Source organism: Labrus mixtus, chromosome 20, assembly GCF_963584025.1.
Source record: "Labrus mixtus chromosome 20, fLabMix1.1, whole genome shotgun sequence".
NCBI classification, from domain to species: domain Eukaryota; kingdom Metazoa; phylum Chordata; class Actinopteri; order Labriformes; family Labridae; genus Labrus; species Labrus mixtus.
The window spans coordinates 1,027,210-1,053,840 of record NC_083631.1 but is presented as its reverse complement, the minus strand read 5'-3'; the positions used below and the strand labels follow the sequence as shown (position 1 = coordinate 1,053,840).

Here is a 26,631-nt window from a genome sequence, read left to right as displayed (position 1 = left end):
TATTCATTTTAAACCCAATATAATAAGTCAGAATATTATTTATTCACTCAACAGAATAATGTTTTGTAAATTATGTAAAAATAAAAAAAATGAATTGTTTATTTTTCCATTAAAAACACTAATTAGGATCCAGTTTATTACAGATTCTTAAATAAAAATTACATTTGACTTATTTCACTTCATTATAGCCTATTGTAATTTAGCAAAACTATCCTTGATTTTGGTCTGCTGTATTGCTTTTTAGATGTAGACATTGAAGATTACAATGGGCATTTGTAACTCTAATTTATTAAACAGAAGCAATATAATTATGGATCAACCAACTGACAGTTTAATTACAAAAGTTGCATTACTAAACCAATGTTGCAGCACTATTCTTTATAGGCTAAATACAGTAGATACATGACTGAAAGCAAACAGAAACTCACTACTTCCAGTGTCTTGATGGAAGACATGCTCTCTCAAGCTATTACAATTTGGGTGTTTTGACCTGGTTGTTTTTGTGTGAATTCGTATTTACATTAGTGGTGATTGCCCCCACAATGAAAGCCAATGAGATGTGGCTCATAACAAACTTGCTCAAAGGATATGCCTGCTTAACAGCCTAGCAGACACACCCACCTTTCTGTCTCTCATTTCAGTAATACCACAGCCACTTCCTTCAGCCCAGTCCGACTGCACAGCTCCATTCGTGTTGACTGCCCAGAGTCCACGGATACATCCCTGCACCTCTCACCACCACCTCCAATCAAACTTGACCTAAATAATACAGCAAAGGTAAGAATTAAACTCAGCTGCTGCTGTTTTTATCACACCCAGTCAGCCTACTGAATGTTTAGTTACTGGTAAAACTGGTTTCTGCTTTCCAACTTCAGCTATTTAGAAACGTACTATTCCATTACAAACATGATACTCCTTCTTATCCAATGTATGTTTCCTCTCAGTTATTATTTTTGCTTTCTTCTGTTAAGAAGTAGTAACACCTCTCCTTCTGTTCGATTATAAAGTAGAAATAAGAAAACAACACCACTGTATCAAAAGACTCAAGATAAGGACAAGGTTATCAAGAGAGGGAGAAAATACAGAAGAAACAGTTCAAGCAAGTTTGTGCAGTTAGACCACACCTGATAAAGGTATGCTCTTATCTTCTATTTACTTATGTAGCTAACAATGAGTTAAAGGAAGAGTTGTGGAGATCATGGCCACACACTTTCTTCAGACAATGATCCCAAGTCACAGCAAGTTACATACAGTATATCTGGTGCAAGGTTCACTTAATTAGGGCATTTATAATGATATAATAGAGCAATAAACTGTATAAGTCATTGTTTCTATCTTTCAACTCAAACCCACATATTGCCGTGTCAACTTTTAAAATGTGTGTTTCTCCACACAGTCAATCCCTGATCTCATTCTGAGACCTGCAGCAGCACATAGCCGTGACTACAGCTACATTCCAGCGGCCTTGTCAGCCTCTGTTCAGGCATGTCACTCTACAGTTTTGGCCTGGAGCCGCTCTCCTGCCACACCTGGAACAAAGACAGGTCCCGTAAGTGAACCAGCAAACAAAACCACCTAGCAACATTTCCTTTTCATGTAACAAATACCTTTGTTTACATATTGGCAGTAATAAGTAAGTAATAATAATAAAGCATTCCTCTATTCTTTCCTATATGGGTTCGATAAAGGCTGAATTTCAATCCAGACTGCAGATACATTTTCTCCCTCCTCTGAAGCATTAGAGCGGCATTATAGACAGCATTAGGGAATTTGATTATCGATACAGGAAATGGACATTAAGTGCCTTTCTTCAGCATGGGACCAACCTTTACTTGCAGGATTCCACAGCTGTTTATAATCCTGACACTACAGTTATTGTTAAGCAGTAGAGTGCATGCCTTCCTTTTATAAATCAGGGCTAACTCTTCAGGATTCCATAATCAAAGACAGCTGTCAGTTAGTACTGCAGGTTGAAGACTTGGTCAAGTAAAAATATATAAACATCAGTCTATAGCCTTGCTAGCAGCTCTGTCACGCCAACTAACCGATACTCAAAGCAAGTTTTTGTTTTCTTTGTTTTACTGTGGTGGAAATACCTTCTCAGTCCAACACAGTAATCAGTCAACGAAACGCTCAGACGTAAAAATGACATTATTATTATTTCCAAAAATGTAATTAAAACCAAATATAATGTATTCAATGTATAGTATTTGTTACAGTGAATTGCTTTTGGGCACACACATTTTTCTACAGAGATTGCAGTGAGTCCTAACAACAATGTGGCGAACATCTATGAGAAGAAAGGCAAAGAGTGGGTCAAGATCCATGAGCTGACTGAGCACAGTGGACGAATCACAGGTATGTGAACTTAAGATCAGCCAACAGTTACTGGAATAGAGGTGGGATGCAAGTGTGTGTCACCACTTTGATGTCAACCATTGTTTTAATGTAATATAAAGCTTTTACATTATACTATAAAAAAAGTTCAAATGATCTACTGTAAAACCCTCAAAGTTCAAATGACCCTGATGTGTCAACCTAAATCCTTTAGTTGGTGGTTTTGACATCATAACTTAAAACAAGCATCTCTTTTTTGGATTTGTCACTATTAGTGAAAGTGGTTACATCTCATGTAAAATATATTTATTGACAGCAACAGTGAAAAATGTGTCCACTTGGAAGCATGTCATCTTTTACGGATCCTTTGATATTTGATGATAGCTTCACAATAACTTCCACAGGCATCGATTGGGCCCCAGAAACCAACCGCATAGTGACTTGTGCCTCTGACCGTAACGCCTACGTGTGGACTCTGAAGGATGGCACATGGAAGCCCACCTTGGTCCTGGTGCGCATCAACCGTGCAGCCAGCTGTGTGAAGTGGTCGCCACTAGAGAACAAGTTTGCCTTGGGAAGTGGAGCTAGCATTATCTCTGTCTGCTACTTTGAGAAGGAGAATGACTGGTAAGCTATTAATGATCAAATCAAAACTATTGAGTCGAAGTGAATAGAAATTCAACTGACACTGACTTTTGAAAGGCAAAGACTTTTTCACCTCCAGAGTGACAGAGGTAAGGATGTCCATGAATAAGTCAACACACTACTCTAAAAATCTAAAACACATACATTGACCTTTATCACAGTTGCAGAGCACATTCAAATGCAGCTTTGTACTATTCTTTTTTCCTTTCAGGTGGCTGAGTAAACACATCAAGAAGTCTATTCGTTCCACAGTCCTGAGCCTGGACTGGCACCCCAACAATATCCTTCTAGCAGCTGGGTCTGCAGACTTTAATTGCAGGTGAGGAAACTAACAAAATAGTGATAGATAGATGGAACTCAGAGTGGAGTCTTGGTTTTAGAAACAGTTAGAAAAAAAAACACAGATAGCAAGAAAACTAACTGCAAATAGGAAACTACATCACTGCACATTGGAATTATTTTGAAGAGAGAAAGTTTAAAAGTACCATATCTTTATATATTTCTACTATTACCATCCCTTATTGGAACTAAAAAGTTTTGTATGAAATGACGAAACAAGTCAGACTCTGGAAGAAGAGGACGGTTCAAAATAGTTACAAAGGAATATAAATAAATAGACTTTGTTTTCGCAAATATCAAACCAATGTTGTGCCAAATGCTTAAACTAGATGTTTTCATGCTTTTTTTTCTAAGGGTTTTCTCAGCTTACATTAAGGACATCGAAGACAAGCCTGGACCCACTGCCTGGGGGGCCAAGATGCCTTTTGGAGAGGTGCTGCTGGAGCATAAGGACTGTGGAGGCTGGGTGCATAGCGTCTCCTTCTCCCCCAGCGGAGACCAGCTGGCCTGGGTGGCTCACAACAGCAGCATCGGTGTGTCTGATGCCACCCAAGGAAAGGAGTGAGTGCTTCAGCAGTAAAACCACATCAGTATGATCAGTAATATTCAGCTAAAACTGAGATGAAATATGACTTTTCTAACCAGGGTATAGGCAATTTCAAAAGCTATTTTAGTCATTCTTGATTAAATTCTCTTTAAGCAATCAATAAAACAAATGCGCTGACAACATAAAGAAAAATAATCCAGTATCTGACTGGCAAAGAAAGGTAGATGTTTACAGTTAGCGATGATGACAGTCTGCTACATTTTCTCTATCCAACCTTTTCTTGTTGAATTCTGCGACACCAGTACTGAGGAGGATTGTTTATGTGTTGGGTGGAGTGTCATTTTTAATTTGGATACAATGCATCTATCATATTTTTACTATTTTCTCCAGAGTTACCGTTACCAGCTTTCATTTTCAGAAAGTGTATTTTACAAATACATAAATGTAAACATCTTTCCCTCTTATTTTTATTTCCACCTTGGAAGTTTTAAGTCAGCCTATCTGCTTTTTTTTAAATCTGTCGTTGTTTTTCCCTGGTTGAACCTCTTGATCCATATGTTTTTTGTACTTAATTCAACGGATGCCTTTTAACATTATACCACCAACATCTTTCTAATTCTTCTCCACCCAGAGTTACCCAGCTGACCACTAACTATCTGCCACTGCTCAGCGTGCTCTATGTCAGCCCCTCTGAGATCGTTGCAGCGGTAACTACCTACTATCAGTGTGTGTGTGTGTGTGTGTGTGTGTGTGTGTGTGTGTGTGTGTGTGTGTGTGGGTCCTTTCAACCTCAAGCATGAAATTATCTGCTAAGCGAATGAACACTTCTATTAACAGATTATATCAGTATGAGTCTCTCATAATGCAAACATTTTTGAAAATTGGATTTGAACTTAGCACAGCACATGCACAGACACATTGCCCCTTTAAATTCTGTACACAGACACAGGGTTAGAAATGAACTTTTATGCCTACCTGCCACTGTGACTGGTGAATAATTTAAAAAAAAACTATACCTTAATTTTTTAAGGACGTATAATGTCAAATCAAGGCTTACAGTAATCAAGAAATGTTTCAACTAGTACAGAAAATACTGACATGATCTTTGTCACGCTCAACATCATGTTTATTTTAGTTATTTTAGTTTATTATTAGGCTGGCAAGAGTTTTCTAATACAGCCACGTCCTCAAAGGCTCGACTGAGAGCAGATCACATGTGTATTAAAAGTATTTGAGCTTGGCCTATATGTGGAGAGTCTTAGAGACCTACTTTTATTTACCCGCCAGGTTGAGCAAATTTCCAGCTAACATCATCGCTCGGAAGACTGCATGACCCAGAGATTCTGTGTCAGGGTTGGAAATTAACTCCTGTCACCCCCGCCAAATATGGGTGTTTTTTTGCAGTGAGGGATGCTAATTTCCAACCCTGACGCAGAATCTCTGGGTCATGCAGTCTTCCAAGCGGTGATGTTAGCTGGAATTTTCAAACTGCAACATTTTGAAGACAAATGTATATTTAATCATGAATATCTATATAACTTTGTACTTTTGTTGAAACTATTTCTGGTCAGGGCCATGACTGTTGCCCTATCCAGTTTACCTACAAGGGTCCAGGTGCTCTAGAGTTTGTCAAGAAGCTAGACATCCCCAAGCAGAGCTCCAAGACCAGCATGTCAGCCATGCAACACTTCCGCAACCTGGACAAGAGAGCCATTGAAGAAGACAGTGATGAGCTTGGTACCATTCACCAGAACAGCATCACGTAAGGGCCATTGCTATACCGAGGACATTCAAATGCTAATTTAAGCAGACTCACTCAAATATGTGCTGTCAGATTTCAGACTGAATGTGTAGGTACAGCTCTGGGAACCTGTAGTGGTTAAGATCATTAAACACAGAGCTCCTGCTTTGCTTATTTGCATGTCATTCCTAATCTCTCTCTGTTCAGTTATTGTGGCTTTTTCCACCAGTCCAAAGACATGAAAGTAAAGATATATGGTGTCTCTAAATGGCGTTTAAATGTCAGTCTGCTGAGATTGGTTGTGTGTCTCTTTCTTTCAGCCCTAATAATAATGTGTTAAAGCTGTATAGCTCACTTTCCTCTAAGAACTATCAGCATTCTTCTGTATTCATGTAACTGTATGTAAACACACTGCACTGGCAATAGACAGTGCTCCCTCTGGTGGTCATATTTGAAATGTGTGTTTGTGTTGTATGGGACTAGCCGATGAGGTGATACTGACAGAAAAACAAGAGGGAAACGTTTTTTGTTAACCTTAAACACATGTGTTTTGTTGTGTCCTGTAGGCAGCTGTGTGTTGTAGCTGGAGAGAAAGCCAAAGTGGAGAAATACAGCAGTGTTGGTCTGGATGGAGCCATGGTGATGTGGGATTTTAAGGTAGTGCCTTGTATACCAAAAAATGAGCTAGGTTAAGTTGTTTTACATTCACTGAAATGATTACGACTTTCCAGTATGAATGTCATCATAGACATTGACCCTTGTGGTATTTTGATATGATTGGCTGTAATTGACAGGAAATAATCTGCAAACTCATGTAGCTATCATAGTAATTAGTTTTTCAAGGTGGCCCTAAAAGTAAAAAAAAAAAAAAACAATGACAAAAACACATTGGAATTGACCAAATCACAACAACATTTTAATGAATAAATAAATAGATAATTAAACACATTTTTAGAATACACAGCAACTTTTCAGGAAACACAATACCTCAGGAAGAACTGTAATGGTTCAGAACATAAAAGAACACACATGAAAACATTTCACAGCACACTAAAAAACGTTCAAAAAAATCCATATTTCAGAATATGTAGCAACATACCAGAAAACACATGGATGCAGAAAAATAGACTTGTGGCGGGTGAATAATTGTGGTTTATGAGTCAGGTTAATCCAATAGTTACTCATGTTAGCCAAAATGTTGCAGACTTTTTCATGTTGATGACTTTCTGAACGAGGCACTGACTCTGTTAATGTCTACAGGGTAACCAATCTCAGCTATCAGCTACATCATTTGTTATCTTTCTTCAAAATATCAATAACTGTGGAGGATCAATTCTAACATTTTGTGCTGTTGTTTTTCAGCATTAAGAAACAACCGGTTGTCACAGCGGGGGTGACCCACACTTCAACCACTCTTCAGTGGAAAATACCTGCCAGTAGATTCCTGGACATGAAGATGGACTTTATGATTAACTGTTAAACAATGGTCAATAAAACTACTACTGCATAATGTGGTTTGTCCCTGTAGTTTTTTCTTATTGTTCCTTTTGTAACAACACTTGTATCAAAAAATGTGGGGGTCCAAATGACAAATATGTTCAAAGATATTGATTTGGCTCATTATGATCAACTTTAGCCAGCAGCAACTAAGTTGGCTTTATCACTGCAACATGTAAAACAGGAAAATGTGCTTTAATGTGCACGTGATAAAAGTGCTTGTTTTTGCCAGAAAGACAGAAAGGATCGCTACAGAAATATGCCTTTTTGTTCAGGAGAAATCCTTTAAAACCAGAAACAGCTGGTTAGCTAATAGCTACATTCCCTCTCTGGGAAGCAACAAGAGTCACTTTATTTTGCAGAGAACAGATGTAACAACTCGTAGATTTCTAATGAATAAATCACTGATAATTAAGTGATAAATATTTGTTGAAATTGACAACATGGGTATAGACTTTTGATAGGGTGAGTCTGTTTTAGTGAAAGAGAGATAGGTGGAGTGTGTTGTAAGAACATGTGCCTGTTTTAACATTAAAGTCTTGTTATTACATGGCATTACAGAGACCAAGAGCAAGGCAGCAATCTCTGTCTCCTCCTGGTCTCCTCCGTCATTTTTTGTCCAAATAGAAAATGCATTAGCCCTGATGGAAAAAGAACACTCACAGTCTTTCTGGCAGTTGCTATGAATGAGATTGATAAAAAAGGATGTTGGTGGCTAATGTAGGGAATAAAGACCTTCAAAATAAGATAAATGCATTTACATGAATAAAAACAGTTGACATGCATATCACCGATTTGCAGAAGTAAACATACAATTGGAACCATTTTTCACCAACAAATTGGCAAGAATAGCCTGTTTATATGAATGACATTATTATCAGCCTTCAAGCTGTGTTGGATTCCATCAAAGATGAAAATAAGTATCCAAATCAAACTGAGCAATTAAAAATACATGTAGACTAGGTGTAATACACGTATTATATTATTTATTTATTAAAATGTTACATACTTACAAACAATAGCCTACATGTATGCCTATTAATATTATTTTATCAATGTATTTAGTACTTGCTGCATTACTTTCTTCTCTTCGAAAATTGTCGAATTATATAGGCTAGGCTTTAACATCCAAGATTATGTAACATGCCATTTATTAACTGTTCATAGGCGAGTTGTTTTATGTTTTACGAGAGATTTGGACTATTTGAGTTAGTGTTTTCAGAATCAGCTTCAATTGGATTGTGATTACACTGCCTGTTTCCTGTTTTATGGTCTTCCATTGAACAAATCATGTCCATTTCGTTCAGCCCATACAATTTTGGAGGAAAATAAAACTCCTTCCTGCTCCTTTGATTTTTTTCGACAAATATCCACCACATGAATGGACGGACACAAACAAAGCCCACTCTGCCCTTACAGCCAATTAAAACACAGGAATGACAAGCCGACCAACGAAAATAGAAGCCAGCGACAACATGGTTTCACTACCAACCAATCGTAAGAGGCGAACATTTGACGTCGTGCTGTCAGCTGTTCTTGTTTTGCTTCTTTTCCCCTTCTTTTCCTCCGGGCTCTAGGTAGCCTAACCGACCACTATAATAACCAAACTGAAACGGAATTTGAGTTCATTTCTAACACAGAAACCTCCCGGCTCCGTGTCGAGCGCTCCTTTTTCCCACACAACACAAACGGTTCACATTTCTTTCAAATTGGAGCCGTCTTCCGCCGACATCGAGCGAAGAGGTGCAGCCGATCCCAGGCCTCCAATCCAGGGCGGATGGAGGATAGGAGGTCGCTGGGAATCGGGATGGAGACCGGAGAGTGTGCTGGTGGGCCTGGTGGACCGGATGGATCTGGGCTCCCGTTTGGCTGTGCCTCTTTCAACCAAGACTCCACGTAAGGCCGCAAACAGATTCAGATCGTATGAGTCTGAGAGGACTCATTCTGAGTGAACTCGAACTTGACAGATCGTAGGCTATGCAGTTAAAAATAGTTAGGCTGCACACAAATAACCCACACCCTACATTACATTAAGCCTCAGAAATCGAAGGATCACTTGCTGTCACGTTTTTTCTGTTTTTCTAACACAATCGGTTCGGAAGCAGAACTTTAAACTTTGCACTCTAAAAGTATTTAATTGTAAGTGAAATAGGCTAAATGTGTCATTAAAATGTAATCACCTTTACAAAACTTGAAAATCTAAAAGTTTTGGGCTGGATCGTAACTACACTAAACAGGCTACCCTTTTTATTGGGCTCTGTTAGTAATAGCAACATTGTAGTGCATGTGTATTGTTTTAGTATACCGGTGTGTTATTGGAATGGGTAGCTGCTATCTGTTTAGTTAGCTGTCTACCTGTAATCACTTGCTTGTCTTGTAAACATCATGTGCCCATGCTGCCTTTTAGCCTCCATGATGTGTTGCACCTTTCTGAGGAGATCTGTGCAGTGTAGGGTCAAAAGGACTTGACCTTGCAGACTCTAAAACTGTTTTCAAGAAGTCGGCTATAAGTCAATGCTCTATCAAGTATATGGAACAAGAAAAAATGAAGTGGTAGAATGAGCACCAACACTCAAATGGTAAAAAAAAATAATGTGGAAAATATTCAGAACATACAACATTTTTTTCATGTCCAACACAAGAGATTTTACCGTTTTTTTCATCACTCCAGACAGATCTGTTGTTTTCATCTGCAAATGAATGCCCATACCATGGTGCATTGGGATGAGACAGCTCAGCATTGGTGACAACTAAAGTCAAGAAAGTGACTGACATTATCAAAGCTGGCTACAGGCTGATCAGACAATAAAACACGACACACGTTTAATCTAAGCTCATTCAACACAAATACTATGTGGTACATTCACAATATTATGCATGGTAATAGCTTGGGAGGTCAACATTCCTTTGTTAAATAAGTAGCTACAGTTAGTTAACTTAGCTGCTAGCAGATACAGGCTGACAAACAGTGTGTTTTTTTTTACCTCTTGTTTGATATTACCAGGACTGAACACTTTGTTTAACCTTCCCTCATTTTCTGTCACTCAGACGTTTCTTAGGTGTTAAAGCTTAGGTCCTGCCTACAGCATGAACCTTTTTGAATTGCAAACATAACTGTGGTTTGCAAACCCTTTTTTTTTGGTTCATACATTTTCAAAAAATGCATTTATTTTTTTGCCATAAAACTGTTTTTACTTAAAGGATTTGCTCTCAAGACCTCATAACATTGCTAGGTGTTTGCCAATCCCTCACTCTGGTTGGTATGGTCACCTCTGGACCCAGGAAACTAACATGGTGATGGCCAAATTAAAAAAAAACTTGAGACTCGAAAAACGCTGCCCATGAACCAATGGCTGATATCATGGGCTCTACATATATTTATTAGGCAGTTTTTTGCCTGCGATCCCATGGGTGGGTAAGACTGCAGTGCAAAACTGCAACGTCTAGTATGTATTTCAATAAATAGTTGTCAATTAAAGTCTACTGAGGTCTGAAAACATGCAGACTCCCTGCTGAAAGTCTGCTCACAGCCTTTTAAGTGCTGTGACAGCACTCCTGCAAACTCTGTGTTTACATTACAAAAGGGGCCATGGAGCTACCAATCCAATGTTTCATGGTATAATACAAGTGCCCTTCTTCTCTTGAGATATCCAAAACGCCATTGGTTTGTGAATGTGCGTATGTGGGTTATCTGCAACACAACAGTTGCTTTATGTTGAGCAAGCACTCAATGCACACTAAACAGCATTTCACACAGATCTACTTACAAAACATTAAAGTGCTGAGTAATCCAAAAGATAAGAGCAGGATATTGTGAAAGAAAGGGTTGTTTGTATTGAGATATATTTTGTATGGTTTTGCCATGTACTTATTTGCCCTCATCTAACACACTCATATTCAGCCAATGTGGTAGCAATTGTTTTCATACAGCAGAAGAATGCACACTTATGATTTTAACACCTTGCCTTGAATTGAATTAAACTTGTCATTGTCAAAGATTCTGAGGATATCAGAAGGAAAGCTTCACATGAAACCCAGTCTGTATGGTGCAGTAAAAATATGCTTTATTTTCTCTGGAGTTCTGCATGTTTTTCTCCTGCTCAGAAACAGGATGAGACAGGACAGGAATGCTCTCATGGTCATGAAAAGAGGCAGAAGTAGCCGTTAAGAAAAGTGCTGGTGTTAAAAGGACCTGATGTCTCATGAAGGTGTAATTACATGTTTCAATGCTACAGTATTAGATGAATCACGCACATCCTTTGTAAATCTAATAAAATGGGCAGGTATGGTGAAAGTAGGGAAGAAATACAAAGTATGTATGATTGTGAGTGGTGCTGAAAGAATAATGTCACTGTTTAAATATCTGCATTTCTTTCTTTTGGTATGCATCAATTAAGAAATCATCACACAATGTTTTTGTGTCCAATTGAAACCATATGTCAATAGATGATCAGTCTTTAACCTCCACCCCAATTTTGACTTTCTTATGTGATTGTGTTGATCCCACCTACTGGACAAAAAAGAGACAACATGTTTATTATCATCACACAGTTGTTTCACTTTGTATCATGTTATATCATACCATGTTTCTTCACTGTCCATGCTATATCATGACAGTTGATCCTGTTCATTATCATGAGACGCCACACACACAGACCATATAAAAGAAATTGATGAAGCCATTGCAACATCACCCAGTCACAAGTATAATTCCCTTTTTATACCTCGAGTTTCAAATTTGGCTAGGAATATCTTTGTATGTTTTTTTTTTTATGACAGGAAGTGACAACATGTGAACAACAAATTTTCTTCCTCACAAACAGAATTATTAAGAGATGGCAAAGTACACAGTTTTCTTTCTCAAATAGGAGTAGAGAAATGTACAAAAAGAAAGAGTCCTGTGAAAGAAGAATCGAGAAAAACGTTTTTTCCTTCATTTAATCTGAAAATGACAGGCCCTGAAGTGTACTCACATTATAAAAAGTATAACCTTCAAGGACATTTCTACCAGCTGTTTCTGCTCAAAGCTGTTTGGCAAACTATTAAACTTCAATCTTTATAACTGATGTAAAAATAGATATGTCCTGGAAATAATGAACACTTACTGTGTTTGCGAAGAAGTTGGATGGGGAATTTCCTTTCACAAATCTGAATTCCTTCTCCTAGAAATTAAAAAGACTTCTCTTACAAATGAAGAGGTTAATACAATTGTCATAAAAAATGAACTCTGAAAAAAACACAGATCTCAAAACAATTAACAGTAACAACGGTCTTAGAAAGGAAACAAAGAATATTTTTTAAATTATTTCATCTTCTTGGAGTTATGTGTTGTTTATCAAGATCAAAATTATAGGTCACTTGTTGCAATCTATCCAACTGCATCTTCATGCCAATTAAATATACTCCTTCCGCTGTAAAAGACTGTATATTTTGTACATGGATCAATGAGATATTTCTTTTTGTCAAACCATTTTAATATGTTGTGGGAGGTTAACCTAACTTCACTTTTATAAATGACAATTTCCCCCACCAGAGGGCACCTAATGGGAAAGAACAGGAAAGTGATGTTGAGAAAGTTAATGCAACCCACCAAATATACATCTTATCATGCCAAGTTTCCCCTTTTTGTCCAGTTATACCGCAACAAAATTGGAAATAGATGCATTCGTACCCTGTTGTTTTATTTTGTATTTTTGCTGATGGTTTATGTTATGTGTGTTTGTGTATTGCAGGTCATTGGCTTTGGGCACAAAGACGGGCTATAAACTGTTTTCTTTGACCATGGTGGAAAAACTGGACTGTATCCATGAGAGTGGTCAGTATGGATTCTTTTATTTCACATCTTCCATCAGTTTGGGAAAACTAGTTGGGACTTACATTTCAGTATAACATACTGTGACCTTTTACTAAACTTTTCTTCATTTGCTACTGGGAGCTTAGTGATTGGATATTTAGTGGTCAATTATATCCATGTGTACCTGGTGATTTATGGAGTTCCATTTTTGCAATCATTATAACAAACAGGATGAAACCTTATGCATTTGTGTAAACTGAGCAGCTGTATTCACTCTTCTGTCTCTGAATAACCAATCTGATGAGGATGAGCTACCAGGCAACGTCACATCTCCTCAGCTACCTTTAGTTTCCTTCAGGAAAGTCAAGGGATCACCCATTGGTTCAAAGTGGGGGATGTTTTTTGTTTTAGTAACATGACATTCTTGGATGGAACCAATGAGCAGCTGTCTTGCCTGGGTCCATTTTAAACTTGTCACATCAGCTGCTTAGTGGGTTTTTTTTGGGTTAAGAAGACCCAATACATATTTTTTTAATATACATGCACATATCATCAACTCATCAAATCAAATCTCATGACAGTCTATACACAGAGCATTAATGTGAGTGTTTGTGGAGTGCGGGATGAGGGTTGGGTTGCTTTAGGAGTCAACCTTAAAAAGAGAAACTATAATTTTCAGCCCCAGAGTTTGCTGCTTAATTGAAATGTAGCTACAGAGTTTCCACAGAATGGTTGTTTTCTGTCTGCAGTCTGCGTAGTCATGTCAGTATGACATTAGTTTGACCTGTTGGAAAGAATCTTTGTTCTTTATGGTGCTTTTTGGCTTTTTAGACATTCATTTTGTTTTGAAAGACTCAAGGAGACATCTGTCAGTCTTGAACAATGTGTATAGATTGTATTTCTAATTATTAAAATATATTTCACTGTGATGAAACCATGTAGCTAGAAAAACTTCACCAAGTTGTGCTGTTTTCAATAATAAAGTGCCACACATTGTGATGATTCTTCTGACCTGAAACTGAAATGAAAGTCAGGGTTCAAGAGGTTAGAATGTCTGCTGATCTCTTGAGGAGAGGTTTGTGGTAGTTAAATGTCTGTCTCTTGACTGTAAGTGATAGTTTGGTGAAGTCAACATTACAATGACGTCTTCTTAATTGCCTTTCTGTCTGCTGGCTGCTCTCCTCTAGCAGAGACTCCAGATGTTTACATTGTGGAGCGTCTGTTCTCCAGCAGTCTGGTTGTTGTGGTGAGTACCAACATGCCACATTGCATGAACATCTACCACTTCAAGAAGGGGACAGAGATCTGCAACTACAGCTACCCCAACAAGATCCTGGCTGTCAAGCTCAACAGACAGGTGAGCTACCGCATTACACAGCCAAAGCCATCATTTATTTCCATGTTCCTGCCTTATACCTTTTACCAAACATATAATGAAGAAGACAATGCTTGAGGTCATTTAGAAATAGTTTGTCCAGTAAAAAGTGCTGCGACTCCATAGTTGATACTCTCAGCACTGTCTGTACCAAATTTTCTTGGCACTTGTGGATTATCATAGCAGTCCAAGATTGGTGCACAATCCTATTGCAAACACTCTTTCATTCCGGCCAAAATGTTGGCCTGCATGCTGGACAATTATCTAAAAATGGACTGTATCCACCTCTAAAATTCTGAATTGTTCAGGTCTACTCGAGTGTAGATATGTGCGTATATTTTTATACTAAGTGTTTACAACTGTTCAACAATAATAACAAGGATTAAATGTATATTTGTGAGGTAACCATAACCAATTGGATTGAAATGTTACTCCTAGTAGGTTAGAGATGTAGATTTTTAATTTTTGAAGTATTTCTTGCCTTTTTCCTTTCATGCCTTTATTCGAGGGATAGCCAGAGAGAGGGGAATGACATGCGGGAAAGGAGCTACAGGCGTGATTTGAACCGCTTTGTGGAAAAACAGCCTCTGTACATGGGCAACCCAACTAACCTAGGCCACCAGCGCCCCAAGAGATGTAGAAATGTTTGGGAACATTTTGGTATGAACAAGGGATAAGAAGATTTTGTGTAAAGTGTTGAAGTTCAACATGACTGCAAAGACCACACCCATGGTGATATTTGGATCACACAACAGATCATTATGTTGTAAAAGAAGAAAAGGAAAACTGTCCAACGTGTATTTAGGCTCACACTTATCTGGCCCATTGGTAACATAACAGTTTAGAGATAAGGAGACTTGTGAATGCTATAGCAAAATCTAAAAATATTTGAAAAGTCAACAACTTCCTGAAAATTAATGTTTATCATAATTTATATTAGTCAATTTTGAGGTTCTAAGGTGGAGAGCAATTGTGATGTTTTCCTGACTTAAACATTTCTTTGTTTAGTTTTTTCTTTGCTATACAAAGTAAATGGGAAGGGATGAATTGTGTTTCTCCATTGTGGTTGGACTTAATTACTTGTCTCTATGCTGAGGTCACGTTGGAATACAATAACCTGAGGTTCCCCTGTATCTTTCAGAGGCTTGTGGTGTGCCTTGAAGAGTCCATTTATATCCACAACATCAAAGACATGAAGCTTCTCAAAACTCTGCTCAACACTCCTTCCAATCCCTCAGGTAAGACATTAGCAGTAAGAGACTGGAAGAGACTGGGAAGGCGAGTGTGCTCGAGACAAACAAAACACGCAGTTTGGGGTTGTGATAGCTAGCTTAGCTGACTGAGACAATTTCATGAAGAATGATTACGGTTTAAACATTGGTCCTTATGTCAGAGATTTGAGCATAGACCCTTTTGGTTATAATGAAGCTGGAGAAGGAGTTTCTTTGGAAAAGTTATAACAGCAATATTACTACAGTGTCTTTATTTGTATCTGTTGAATATGCCTTGGACAAGAAAAACACAACATCAAAACCGCTCCTTTGCATCTCCTTTGCAGATTTGTGTTTGACCTAGATATAATGAAATGAAAATTCAAATCAGATAATTTCATTATTTATAGCCATTCTATAAATTGACTATACCTCTCTTATAGAGGTCAGATTTTCTATGATATAGTCAGGTAGGGTAGGCAGACAGACAAACCGGTTATTGTAAACAGGTCCAGGTAAATAAACAACACACTTCCAAAAGACAAGGCTAGAGAACAGCAAAGCATGGTAACATGGAAAGAGTTGTTCTATATGGCTTGTGGAGAAAGGGTGAGCATGAGGTCTGGCTGTTAAGAAAAGGGAAAGAGTATATAGATATCAGAAGATAAAAAGTTAACTACTGTATATGGGACAGCAGGTGCTCAATTCGCAGAGACTCAGGTTAAGAAATGGAGGGTCGCCGGTTGTGGTCTGATTAATGAAGAAGTGCCAGTTCACTTTCGTACACTGTGAAGGTTCCCTTGAGCAAGGCACAACCCCCAAAACTGCTCCATAAAATCCTGTTTGTGCATGTGTGTGATGTTTCTCAATAACACAATGTAAAACCAAAAATTTCTCCTCAGAAATGAATGACGTTATTAACATTTTTAAAAATTGGAAGAAAAAAAACTCAACAAACTAAAATGTGATGTCAGTGTTCGTTCACAGTCTGTGACTGCTCTGCTCGATGAATCAGTGGTGTTACAAACACTGCAGAAGGCTGCAGCAACTCAACTGGGTCGAACACTCCATCTGTCACCTCCCCCAGCTTGGGGATCTTCCCCCATGTGCTGGACTTGATGGGCTGTTTCCCCTGGTTTGCCACAGTATGAGAATTGATGCTGAGGTTTCAGTGTGTCATCAAATACAGAGCAAACTGGGAGAAACATTTGGGACTTGGATCACTATTGGAACACTTGCAGAGAGGTTACCTGTGAGGTACTGGTGTCACAAAGGCACAATGGACTTATTTGGACCCATGTAGATCTTAAAAATGTGATCGACTGACTGAGCACTTGTGTTGTAATCAGTTTCTTCATAACATGTAGGCGAGCCTTCTTTACTCTGGACAGAAAGCCCTGTAATTAGACATAGAAAGTTGTGTTTTGGAACAGTCAGTTGTGCCCGTCTCTCTTCATCCCTCTTAAACATACAAGCTTTGAACTTCTCAGTTTCTTCTGTTTGTGTTTTTTTTCCTGACAGGAGTCTTGTTCCCCCGTTTCCAAGTTAAACCATATGTTATTCATTTTGCTCTTTCTCAGATGTGTTGGTACTTGTGCAAGGCCAATATACTGTATAGTAATGTCTTGCTAATGTAGCAACTAGCTACATCAGTCACCAAGTTTTCAGACAGTGCTTGCAAATTATTGCCTTTGCTCTATAGTATACATTTTTATTTTGCACCCAGTGATAACATACCTGTTTTTAGCAGTGCTTAGGTTAGTATCTAAAACACTTTTCAGGTAGTAGTTGACATTTACGTTTTCCCCATTTCCCACTCTTTCAGGTCTTTGTGCTCTTTCTATCAACCATTCCAGCTCGTACCTGGCATACCCCGGCAGCACCACTATTGGGGAGATCATAGTGTATGATGCTAACCATTTGGTAAGAGACTTATCATACCATACAGAAATACTAACATAGCTTGTTAAAACATGTTGTTAAATCAAGGTAAACTTTTTTTAATATGACAAATGGTTTAACTTAAAATATAATTTAACACATATTTCATATGACTTGTTTATTTTATTACAGATGACTTCATTTGATTAAGTTTTAACCAACATTTATATGCACTTTCATGTTACATTAACTGACATATATTTTAGTTTTAAATAGTTGAACACTGTATAAGCTTGAATATTTGAGGAACAGTAATTTTTCTGAAAATGTTTTATCTGAGGTCATCTTCTCCTCTTTCTGTGTTTTTATAAATGTTTATCAGTGTAACAGTGTTTGTCCTGATATCACTTTCCCTGGTGTCTGTTTGTAAAATCACTTGGACTTCTAGATATTTATCTTGTTACTTGAATCTTTTGTATTGGTGAATTTGTTTATTTTTTGTACGTAAGTATTGTAGCAACCTGAGGGATGGCAGAAGAGCTCACAATAAAATAGGAGACACCAGACCAATCAAATCATTACCATGAAGTGTCTTTAATGTGAATTTGGGGGAAAAGGGATTGGGATATAATTTAAACTGAGATGTATTCCCACCAGGGTCTCTAGCTGTATCCTATCAGTTCAAGGCTTTTCACTGTCCTGTGGGCAAAGCAGAGAGGGAGAGCAATGATCTTTTTGTTTAGTCCTGAGTGTTTGTTCAGAAAGTCAGCCTCCCAGTTTCTTGGTGGTTATCAGCTTGACACTTTTTAATCCTGCTGCACGAGCCTCTGTTGTCCTCACCATGCTGCTTGGTGGTTAAATAAACTGTGCTCCGATTAGTTGATGGGCCCAATGCCATGTGCCCAGAGGCTGCAGCAACTCAACTGGGTCGAACACTCCATCTGTCACCTCCCCCAGCTTGGGGATCTTCCCCCATGTGCTGGACTTGATGGGCTGTTTCCCCTGGTTTGCCACAGTATGAGAATTGATGCTGAGGTTTCAGTGTGTCATCAAATACAGAGCAAACTGGGAGAAACATTTGGGACTTGGATCACTATTGGAACACTTGCAGAGAGGTTACCTGTGAGGTACTGGTGTCACAAAGGCACAATGGACTTATTTGGACCCATGTAGATCTTAAAAATGTGATCGACTGACTGAGCACTTGTGTTGTAATCAGTTTCTTCATAACATGTAGGCGAGCCTTCTTTACTCTGGACAGAAAGCCCTGTAATTAGACATAGAAAGTTGTGTTTTGGAACAGTCAGTTGTGCCCGTCTCTCTTCATCCCTCTTAAACATACAAGCTTTGAACTTCTCAGTTTCTTCTGTTTGTGTTTTTTTCCTGACAGGAGTCTTGTTCCCCCGTTTCCAAGTTAAACCATATGTTATTCATTTTGCTCAGATTTAGTTGAGTTCTGGTGTCTTCTTACCTGAAGATGTCAACTGATTTCTGCCCCACGCTGGCTTTTGTGAGAACTCAGCTGGAAAGAAAAACAGCTTCCTCCATTCTGTGTTGCTTCATGCAGCACAGCAAGAGTTAGCGAGCAAAAGTCCAGCATGATTAAATCCCCTCCTGCTCTTCTTTACTAACTCGGATAAAGAGCGTATATTGACGTACCTGCAGAGACAGGGACAGACAAAATAAATATTAAGACACACATATACATTCTGACTTCATGAGTTTCTTGTCAGCACATCAGTATCTCAACCAACACAGATCAACCAAATCATGAGCATTAAAAACGTCTCCAGGCAGAAGTGTATGCATTCAAATGTGCCTAACTTTATTCACAAGGAGATGGCTTGAATTTGTTTTTCGGAAATGTAACGTTGCTCAGACCCATACCAAACACGATACTGATGTGACAAGAAGAAGTTGTCCCAGTGGAATCACCCATTAGTTTGTGGCCTAACTTTTTTAAAGCCTCAAGACATAGAGCAGTGAGTGGTTAGCAAACGCTAAGTTATCAGGTTATACTAGCACTAGCTAGTTAGTAATGTGCATCTGTTTTTCACACTAACTGTGATGTATTAACGGATATGCTAATTTTGGCTTGCAGTCTAAAAACTTAAAAAAGACCTAATTACTAAAACAATGAACAGCAATCTCTTCTCAAGAGTTTCTTCTAGTACAAAAGATCTCTTGAGAATACCTTTTCAGGTCACAGGTATAGCACCTTGTCAATAACAAGTCACCAAGGCCTTAAACAAAACATACTCTATATTCTCAGCTCTAAATGGGACCATAATTCACAAAATAAACACCATATGCATGTCATAAGAGTTGACACTAGCATTTGAGACAATAAACTCTTAGGAAGAATGTTATTGAGTCATTTGAGTAAGGGTCAATTTTTCATCTTCTCTTATACAATCTATTTTTGCTGTAGTCTTCCAAATGGCCACTGAACATGTCACCCCATGCAGAAGCATTGTTTATTGATGTAGTTGGGCAAAGATGGCTAAATTGTATACCTTCCTAACTCAAGAAGAAGAACACATACTTGGTTTAAAAAGTCTTTGGTACGGGCGCCAGTTAGCTTAGTGCGCTCGCCCCATGTTCTGGGGCTATAGTCCTCCTGCTCACTTCCTCTTTTTTCTTCGGTTTTGATACATCTTTTACACATTTTTTTGTAATGTTGTGTCAGCCATGTGTGACAAGCCCTGATTTACATGCCTTGTCTTTGTGTTATTGTACCCTACATTAAGGTTAAAATGGACCCTGATGTTTAAAGGCTGCACAATGATGCAAAATACAAATAAAAAACACAAGTTCCCCTAAATGCAAGCTAGCTAGTCCGTTTCAAATTGCCAGGAGTAGAAAGTACAGATGTTGGGTAAAAAAATATTCAGGGTAAAAACTTGACAGCAGATACCAATAACACTTACTTTGTTACTTCCTGTCTCTGAGGTCAGGTAAATAGAATGAAGCACACCTGCATTGACTTTTCACAGCTTCCTAAAGCTGCAAAGCTAGCGCAGTCATCTAAAAGATGAGCTGCAGGATATTTCTATACCTAATTAAGCACAATTAGGCATAATATTCAGCTATATTAACTTTATATGGGACTGGAGATGGCAAGGCACGGCGCTCGTGATTGAGTGAAAAGACAGATGGACTAAGAGACAGACAGGTGCTGATAAATGAGATGAACAACAAAAAAAAAAAAAGTATCTTGGAGTGCCAAGTAATTTATTAATTTAGAAAGAAACTACATTGATGAACTTTTCAAGCTGGCATACACTGAGCAAAACGTGGATTGCCCTTTATTTTCAGAGAGAAGAACAATCTGAACAATCCTCGAGATGAATAACTTAATAACAAGTGTAAACATCCTAAGAAAACTTCAAATGACTATATTTCATACCAGCACAAAATTGATAACAGAGTGAAATAACACCCTTTCCTCCTGTCTGTTGTGTCTTTCTTGTGTGGGATCAGAACACAGTGACAATGATTCCAGCCCATGACAGTCCTCTGGCAGCTCTCAACTTCAACGCCTCGGCCACCAAACTTGCCAGTGCCTCAGAGAGGGTGAGAACGACCTTTCACTTTAATTCATGATAAAAGAGTAAAGAGCCATTGCTTAATTTCTGCTACATTTTCTATATGATGTCAAGTTCTCCATAGTATGAATATAATTGCTTTTTAGACTTCCTATCTTTAAGATATATTGTGCCCTTGGGCCTTAATATTCAAACTTTTCAAATTAAATAAGGAAAATACCTGGCACTCTTATGTTCCTGCAGACCATCTTATTTGAACACTTTCCCTCAGGCTTTATCCTGGAGCCAAAATGAAGACATTTGTAGGTTATAAGCCAGTTACTGAGTTTATGTTAGTTCTTCCATTGTTTCTTCTAAGTATTAGTATTCTTGGATACAAGAGTATTCAGGTTGCTGGCACTGATTCTCTGTGAGAAAACGTGTAGCTTTTCTAAATGTTTGTAAAACTATCTTTCTTACAGGGCACTGTTATCCGGGTGTTTTCAATTCCTGAGGGCCAGCGTCTGTTTGAGTTCCGCCGTGGCATGAAGAGGTCAGAGTACTAACATATCGTAGAAAATCTGCCCTCTACAAGAGAGATATAGAGTCAAATGTTAGACCAAAAGTAAAAGACAAACCTCTCTAAATAACCTGGATAATGATTTGGAATACATACAGAGTCATTCTACTGTACGAGGGCTGCATTGTAGGCACATTTCAATGCATACACTTCTGCCTGGAGACTCTTTTAATGCTGATGATTGGTTTGTGTTCAAAGGCACATGATCTGTGTTGGTTGAGAAACTTAAAAAAAAAAAAAACTTTATTTAACCAGGTAAATAACCCATTGAGATCAGGATCACTTTCACAAGGGTGACCTGGCCAAGAGGGCAGCAGCACATGTCATAAAAGCATTACATGATAAAGAGGCAGTTTACAAACAATAGGTTACTGGTGTGCTGAAGTCAGAATGTATATGTGTGTCTTAATATTTATTTTGTCTGTCCCTGTCTCTGCAGGTACGTCAATATACGCTCTTTATCCTTCAGCCCTGATGGCCAGTTCCTCTGTGCATCCAGCAACACAGAAACAGTACATATCTTCAAACTGGAGCAACTTGGACCCAGGTATGAAAACAAACTAACAAGTGATTTTAATAAAGTGGCAAGAAACTGTGGCCCTGGATCCAATTTGGTGTTATGTTGAAAGAGTTTGACAATGAATTTCAACTTGCCTTGTATTTTTGTAGGCCTTGGTACTAAAGTAAAAGTAATAAGCTTCTGTTAGAGGTAATTGTTATATCTTGTGTGCAGTGAAGAGGACGAGGCTGCGACCTGGACAGCCTACGTTGGGAAGATGTTCTCAGCAGCCAGCAGCTACTTCCCTGCTCAGGTATCCGGCATGATGAGCCAGGACCGAGCCTTTGCCACTGTTCACCTCCTCACATCCTGCCAGAAGAACGTTTGCACCCTTGCTATGTGAGCTTCTCTTTAAGTCTTATGAACAGAAGATGCACCTTCTCATTGCATTGTTAAAGTGTTAACTTTAACTGAACAGTTTTTATTTATTGATTCTTTAAAGGAGAATGTTATTTTAATAGTCAAACACTCTGTTGGGTGTAAGTAAATTAATTGATAGAAATATATTTAAAACAGCTTAAATATATACAAAATCTGATGTTTTAGAATCCAGAAGCTTCTGCGGCTGCTAGTGGCAACAGCTGATGGACAGCTGTTCATCTATAATGTGGATCCACTGGATGGAGGCGAGTGCATGTTGGCGCACAAACACAGGTTAGGCTACAACTCATTTTACAGGATTGGGGTGGACCACTTCAACTCTGAGTCTGCAGAATGCATGCTTCCATGTGCTTCCCATAGTCTCCAAAACTAGTATTGGAAGGTCAACTATAAATTACATTGCTCTTTCCAGTCGAATAGTCTTCCAGTTTCTATCTTGGAAGCACTTGTAAGAGCAGTTTTATAATACTCCTTCAACATTGACTTCATATTGCTAAGGTTTATGTAATATTGTTTTGATCAATGTAAATAATTTCATAGAGTGTGGTCAACAAATGTCTCAAATGTTAAGAGTCAATTTTGGGGTCAAGGTTTTTTTTCAAGAACAGTTTGACAAATGAACAGGAGGAACTGGTGATTGGACATCCACTACTGTGATTTACAGATGACCCACTATACCTACTGACTCACAGGGTTGACACTGACTTCACCAGTGTGGTTGCAAATGGATAGAATTTGTCTACAACATCCATATCCAGATATAGATGGCTCATTACTCAGTGTAATGGTGTGCTATGTTGTCTGTAATACTGAATCAAAAAGCTGTTAAGTGCTATGCGAGCTATGGGAAATCTTCAAGTCAAGGGTAAAGTTAATTTCATACATTATGTTGCTTTCTTCTCTCTAGGCTTTTTGGCGATGATGATGATGATGATGATGATGATGATGATAATGATGACCACAATGAAGGAACAGGGATAGAAGGGTCAGAGGTCACAGTGCCAACACAGGCCTTTCCGTCCTACGCTGCGACTGCTGCCTTACCTGCCTCTGGTCCTGTCACCGCTACCCTCACTGGTTAGTGTTTGCTGATAAATACACATTGTATCAGGATGGATTTGACTTTACTGTTGGTACAGTAAACTCATGTGAAGGGTTTTCTTTACAAACAAAGCTGCTGAAATAACTTTTCAGTCTAATCAGAAGCTAAACAACCTTTAAAAAGTCTTAGTTATGATGTTTTGATGACAAAGCCAGTTATGAGTGATGGCTTTGTCTCAGAAGAACTACTTCATTTTCTAAGACAAATATGGAGAGAGTTATTATTTAACTAGTCAATTGAGGTCTTCATTGCCAACAAGTGGATCCTACACTATAACTGGTTACTCACTCATTGTTTTTTCTTTGAGGAAGTTTCTTCAAATCTGCCTGTGTAATTTGGAGTTCAGATCCCTTCTCCTCTTTCTACCCAGGGTACTCTGAAGATGGTGGGGCAAAGAAAGGTGAAGTCATTCCAGAACACGAGTTTGCTGCTGGACCTGTGTGTCTGGACGACGAGAACGAGTTTCCTCCTGTGAGCACCCAGAAATGCTAACTGTCAGCTATAGCTACTAGCTAGCTCGTCTTGGTTATTGTAGGCAAGACAGAGCATTCATGCAAACAGAAAGACTGAGTTTGCAAACAAACTGACTCTTCGGCGAGGTTCATTGAAACGACTAGCTCACTTTACCCAGCATCACATTGGTTTGCAAGTATCAAAAACTAGCAAAATCGTTAGACTAATGACTCATCATCACCATTCCATGTCTGAAAAGTGAAATATTAGGCATTAGTGAAGCAGCTAAGTGATGTGGCCCTTATGTAGCAGGATAATAATTATCCATCTGCAGAAAGGAAAACATAGGTCATATAGACTTCCTCTTTATTAGCAATGTTCAGTTCCCAACTACATAGCTATGTTGCTATATGGATTGTGGGGAAAACTGTGGATATCTGGATAATATTACAGGTGTGCCTTAAATTACATGGAAATTCTGGTAGTTTTAAACTATGGTCTTACTACTTGTTTAGCCATTCTGCCCACATGTTATGCTAACTTAACCATGTGTTTAGATTAACGAAATTAATCAAGAGGGGTTTCAAGGGAAAGTAGCCCACCTTCTTTCACAGTTTACTTCATTAACTTTTATTGTCACCAACCAATAGTAACACAGAAATGAAACCCTTGATTAGCTAGCGTTAGCATTATATTAAGTACTTGTTATTTCCTTCCAGGAAACTTTGCTTTTTGTCTACACAGATCCAAACACACACATATTCTAATAAATGTCCTGAATGATTGTGCTTGCTTTGAATGGTTGTACTTTTTTCTCCCAATTATCTTTGTACCAGAAATGTTGACATGAGCTGCTTTTGAAAATTCGGTGGACAAATCTAACGGGTCTGTTCGTGTGTTTTGGTAGATTAATTGGTGCCGCGATGGGACTGGAGATGGCAAGGCGCGGCGCTCGTGATTGGGTGAAAAGACAGATGGACTAAGAGACAGACAGGTGCTGATAAATGAGATGAACAGCAAAAAAAAAAAAAAAAAAGTATCCAAAAGTATCTTGGAGTGCCAAGTAATTTATTAATTTAGAAAGAAAATACATTGATGAACTTTCAAGTTGGCATGGGATACACTGAGCAAAACGTGGATTGCCCTTTATTTTCAGAGAGAAGAACAATCTGAACAATCCTGAAGATGAATAATGACAGTGTTTAAAGGTACATTTCTGATTTTGTCAAAGCACCAGCAGTACATCTGAATCTCCCCTGATCTAACTGTTGAGTTTAAAAATAGCAAATGAACTGTTAGGACATTTCAGAACTTGTACAGTTGGCTGCTGAAAATAAATGAGGGAGTTTATCTTTAAGCTTGGTCAAAGTATGAGGTGCATGCTGGAGCAGAAACTTAACCACAATATTTATAGCTTTATTACTTGAAACATATTTTATATGAGTTGCGTTGTCATAGCAACATTTGATTTCTCTCAGCATTAATAACTTAGTTTACATACAAAAAAATGGAACTGTTTTTAAGTTTTTTTGTATTTAACTGTATTGTCATGTTTTACATGTTGTGTGTATGCCTCATGGATATATTTCATATGTATGTAGTGTATTATATTGTGCCCATTATGATTTGTAGTTAAATATTTTGCTAATAGCACAAGACCAAAACAAATGAAAGAAAATAAACTAATACTGTGGATTAAGAGTGAACCTATGCAAAATACAGATTTTGACTTGTTTCTTTTGCTGCCATTCTTCTTGACTTACACCTACATTCATTAATGTCATTGGTCACAGGTGTTTATGGTTACATAAATGAGGTCGGTCAAAGGTGAAACATTTCATAACTTTTACAGCCACTGAGAGATTTTCTCGAATGCTAAATGTTGCATAAGTGTTTGGCTTTCAGTACACGGTGATCAATAAATACTTTAACAATCTAGGCTGTTAATTAGTATACAAACCATTTTTGCGAGCTAAAAATGACAAAAATATGAACAAGCAAAAATGACAAAAAATCTATCCATGCACAGAGATTCATTATTTGTCATTGGGATTTTTTTTTTGGGAGGCTCGAGCCGTTCATAGCTGACATAACAAGACCACAGAAAGTCATACTCTAAAAACAATGCTAACCAGAGGGAAAACAATTGCTATTATTAGGTGATTATATTCTGCACCTATTTTTGCAGCTTGATGCAAATTTAGTTCGAAACCTACATTCTCAAGTAAATGACTTTCATAAAGAATAGTTTACATTATTTTACATCTTTAAATCTTGTGCAGACAGCCATCCCCCTCAGTGGTGATGCTCTTCCACAAGTGACTGGAGACAATGTTGAAAGTATTGTACATCATATTCACATATGGAACATTCTCCTTGTTCACTCATGCTCAGACAAATCATTATCAACCCACAGCTTCTTGGTTGATCATCAAATGAAAGGACAATGGACAGTTTAGCAATTGGCTATTCTCTTGGTTAAAGTTGTACATTAGATACACATTAATTTACTGTCAAACATCAGCCAATGTTGGCATTTAACCTCTTACTAGCAGACATGACTTCATGATCTATTAAAGGAGTTGGCTAACATGGTTTTGAAATTAAATGAGGGTTTCCTAATTCCTAACACTATCTGAAAGTTATTATGTTAGAAATGGTT

At 38.1% G+C, this 26,631-nt stretch overlaps 2 protein-coding genes across 4 annotated transcripts; both read left to right on the top strand.

The window, feature by feature from the left end:
- The first annotated feature begins 635 nt into the window (after positions 1-635).
- zgc:86896 (uncharacterized protein LOC415190 homolog) lies at positions 636-7,119 on the top strand. The gene is made up of 10 exons (XM_061065706.1): positions 636-777; positions 1,397-1,549; positions 2,254-2,358; positions 2,742-2,964; positions 3,194-3,301; positions 3,676-3,882; positions 4,500-4,575; positions 5,440-5,630; positions 6,176-6,266; positions 6,972-7,119. The coding sequence occupies exons 2-10, from the start codon at positions 1,486-1,488 to the stop codon at positions 6,975-6,977; spliced, it is 1,071 nt and encodes a 356-aa protein (XP_060921689.1). The 5' UTR covers positions 636-777; positions 1,397-1,485; the 3' UTR covers positions 6,978-7,119.
- A 1,518-nt stretch (positions 7,120-8,637) lies between these two features.
- Positions 8,638-25,704, top strand: wipi1 (WD repeat domain, phosphoinositide interacting 1). 3 transcript variants are annotated; one of them, XM_061026205.1, is made up of 14 exons: positions 8,638-9,002; positions 12,839-12,921; positions 14,088-14,257; positions 15,417-15,513; positions 17,312-17,409; positions 20,851-20,943; positions 21,377-21,447; positions 21,914-22,021; positions 22,208-22,372; positions 22,580-22,687; positions 23,322-23,491; positions 23,887-23,987; positions 24,877-24,963; positions 25,126-25,704. In XM_061026205.1, the coding sequence occupies exons 1-13, from the start codon at positions 8,884-8,886 to the stop codon at positions 24,925-24,927; spliced, it is 1,434 nt and encodes a 477-aa protein (XP_060882188.1). In that variant the 5' UTR covers positions 8,638-8,883; the 3' UTR covers positions 24,928-24,963; positions 25,126-25,704. The 3 variants fall into 3 exon arrangements, with proteins under 3 accessions (XP_060882188.1, XP_060882187.1, XP_060882189.1); XM_061026204.1 differs by having other exon boundaries at positions 24,877-25,704; XM_061026206.1 differs by having other exon boundaries at positions 8,639-9,002; positions 14,091-14,257; positions 24,877-25,704.
- The last annotated feature ends 927 nt before the right edge of the window (positions 25,705-26,631 follow it).